Here is a 2,475-nt window from a genome sequence, read left to right on the forward strand (position 1 = left end):
GCAATAGCTACATCCATTGTGTGTATAGACAACTAGAATTGGAAACACTTACAACACAATTAAATTCAAGTCGTATCCATTGTTGATGTTGTTAGCCAAAACTCGATCGAACTCAGTTTGGGTACCCAATGGTTGACAACGTTAAAAGGTTATTTGTTCCTTCTCTTGCTCGCTTTCATACTACTATGTACCAAGTCTCCTTCTTCGGGCTTTGGTTGAGTAGAAGTACAAGTCATAATCCTAATTCACTTAGAAGTTGAACCATTAAGCAATTAAACATTACATGATAACAACAACCTCAACTATTACTTTTAAATCTACAATATGTACAGGTAGTAACCCAAATAACTTAAGAAATAAACCTTGTTAATATATTATTATGAACGAAAGTTAAATTGAAAGGGACAATTTCGAAAGAAGAAACATAGACTAACACGTTGTCATTTGGCACCAAACTGGAATACATCAAATCCAATGCTATCGGAAATATATGTATATTTGCAATTGAAGGAACACTTACCGTGTGAGGAGGGGAATGGATGATTAATGTTTCCTAATCATTTCGTCCTTTTGATTCCTCTTTGCGGCCTCATCGGTCCCATTCGGGTACGTCACGGTCGCTTGCCAGGTGGCGGCTGCTGTCATCGGCTAAACGAAAGCCACGCAATCAGTGACAATGATAGAAAGCAACATCTAATGTCTACAAGTTATAATACTGGATTAGCCATTAAGAGCGGGGTTTAACGGCCGCATGCCGTTCTTCTAGCCACCTAGTGTCCCATCATGGTCGGTTCGGTAATCTCAAAGCACGTCGCCAGGCATCGCGAAAGCCGTCGGTTGACAGAATCCGCGTGGGAGCTAAAAGACAGAAATCGAAGCAGTGAAATTGGGAGGTATAAAAGGGGACCCAATTCAGCTCCACATCGAACCTCCAACGAAAGAAGCGTCGCCGTTCATTTGCCCGCTTCACTCTCCTTCCCCGTCGCCTCCTTTCCCCTGCAAACCCCCTGCGCCGGGACCTGAGGAAGCCATAACGAGCGCTTCGTGAGCGGACCCTGGCGGACACAGTGGATGTGGTGGAGTCCGAGCACAGCCGCGGGAATGAACCTGTGCGCCGACGACAGCGCTTCCATGATGGAGGCCCTCATCGCCACCGCCGCCGACCTTCAGGGATGCCCTTGGGCGGTCGTTTCTCCTCCTCCTCGGCCGCCGGCCCCCGTGACGCCTTCCGATGTGTCGAGGTCTTTTTCCGCCACGGCGACGGCACCGGTACCGGCGCCGCACCTCGACAAGGAGATGCTGCATGAGCGGCTGCAGGCACTGATCGAGGGGGTGAGGGATAGCTGGACATACGTCATCCTCTGGCAGTCGTCGGTGGACACCGATACCGGGGAATCGCTCCTGGTTTGGGCCGATGGCTGCTACAAGGGCTGCGAGGAGGACAAGAGGAAGCAGCAGCCGGCGGCGGCGAGCGCCGCGTCAGCCGCGGAGCAGGTTCGCCGCAAGCGGGTGCTCCGGGAGCTCAACTCGCTCATTGACGGCGATGAACGTTCGTCGTCGGCGAACGAGGCGGCGGAGGATGAGGTCACCGACAGCGAGTGGTTCTTCCTGGTGTCCATGACACAGTCTTTTGTCAATGGCTCCGGTCTCCCCGGCCAGGTCCTCTTCTCCGGTGATCCCTCCTGGCTCGCCGGCGCTGATCGTCTCGCGGTGGCGCCCTGTGACCGCGCGCGCCAGGCGACGGTCTTCGGGATCCAGACAATGGTCTACGTTCCCGTCAGCCCCGGCGTGCTCGAGCTCGGATCGACGCAGCTCATCTGCCACAGCTCCGAGATCACGAACAAGATCCGGATCCTCTTCGATTTGAACTCCCTCCAGATGCCGCTAGCCAACGCCGCCACCGGATCCGTTCTCTCGCCACTGTCGCTGGCGGCGTCGACTCCGGTCAATCAGGGCGAGATCGATCCGTCGGAGCTCTGGTTCGCAGATCCCTCCTTGGTCGAGATTAAGGACTTCGTTTTGCCCAACTCTGCTTCAGTCGAGATTTCCGTCTCAAAGCCCTTGATCCACTTCGATAGCAACCATAGCTCGCGCACCTTAAGGGAGAACCCTAGTCCGTTCCAGATCCAGCAATCCAACGGCCAAAGACACCAACAGCGACAGCAGCATCAGAGCAGCAGCGGCAACGACTCCCAGACCCAACCTTTCTTCGCTAGGGAGCTCAATTTCTCGGAGTTATTGCACACTGGCCCTGCCGCCCCGCTCCAATCCGTCAAACCCGAGTCCGACGAGAACGGAAACTTCATCGGTAGCAAGAGGAACTCCTCTGCTGCAATTGTCGCCAGCAACCTGTTCTCCAGCCACCAGATCGCTGCCGCGGTGCCCGACGACAACATGAACAACAGCTCTACTGGAGCCATGTCTATACCGAGAAGCAACGACGAGGCGAAGCTTGTGTTCTCGTCGGCTCCGGCC

General features: G+C 54.1%; 1 protein-coding gene across 1 annotated transcript in view; it reads left to right on the forward strand.

Moving 5' to 3' along the window:
- The first annotated feature begins 937 nt into the window (after positions 1-937).
- LOC103981825 (transcription factor MYC2-like) overlaps positions 938-2,475 on the forward strand; it is a 2,965-nt gene continuing 1,427 nt past the window's right edge. Inside the window, exon 1 of the mRNA XM_018824179.2 lies at positions 938-2,475. This exon is cut by the window's right edge and continues 837 nt beyond it. Within this exon, the coding sequence (XP_018679724.2) occupies positions 1,072-2,475 (1,404 nt within the window). The 5' untranslated portion in view covers positions 938-1,071.

Source organism: Musa acuminata, chromosome BXJ1-4 (assembly GCF_036884655.1).
Source record: "Musa acuminata AAA Group cultivar baxijiao chromosome BXJ1-4, Cavendish_Baxijiao_AAA, whole genome shotgun sequence".
NCBI lineage: Eukaryota > Viridiplantae > Streptophyta > Magnoliopsida > Zingiberales > Musaceae > Musa > Musa acuminata.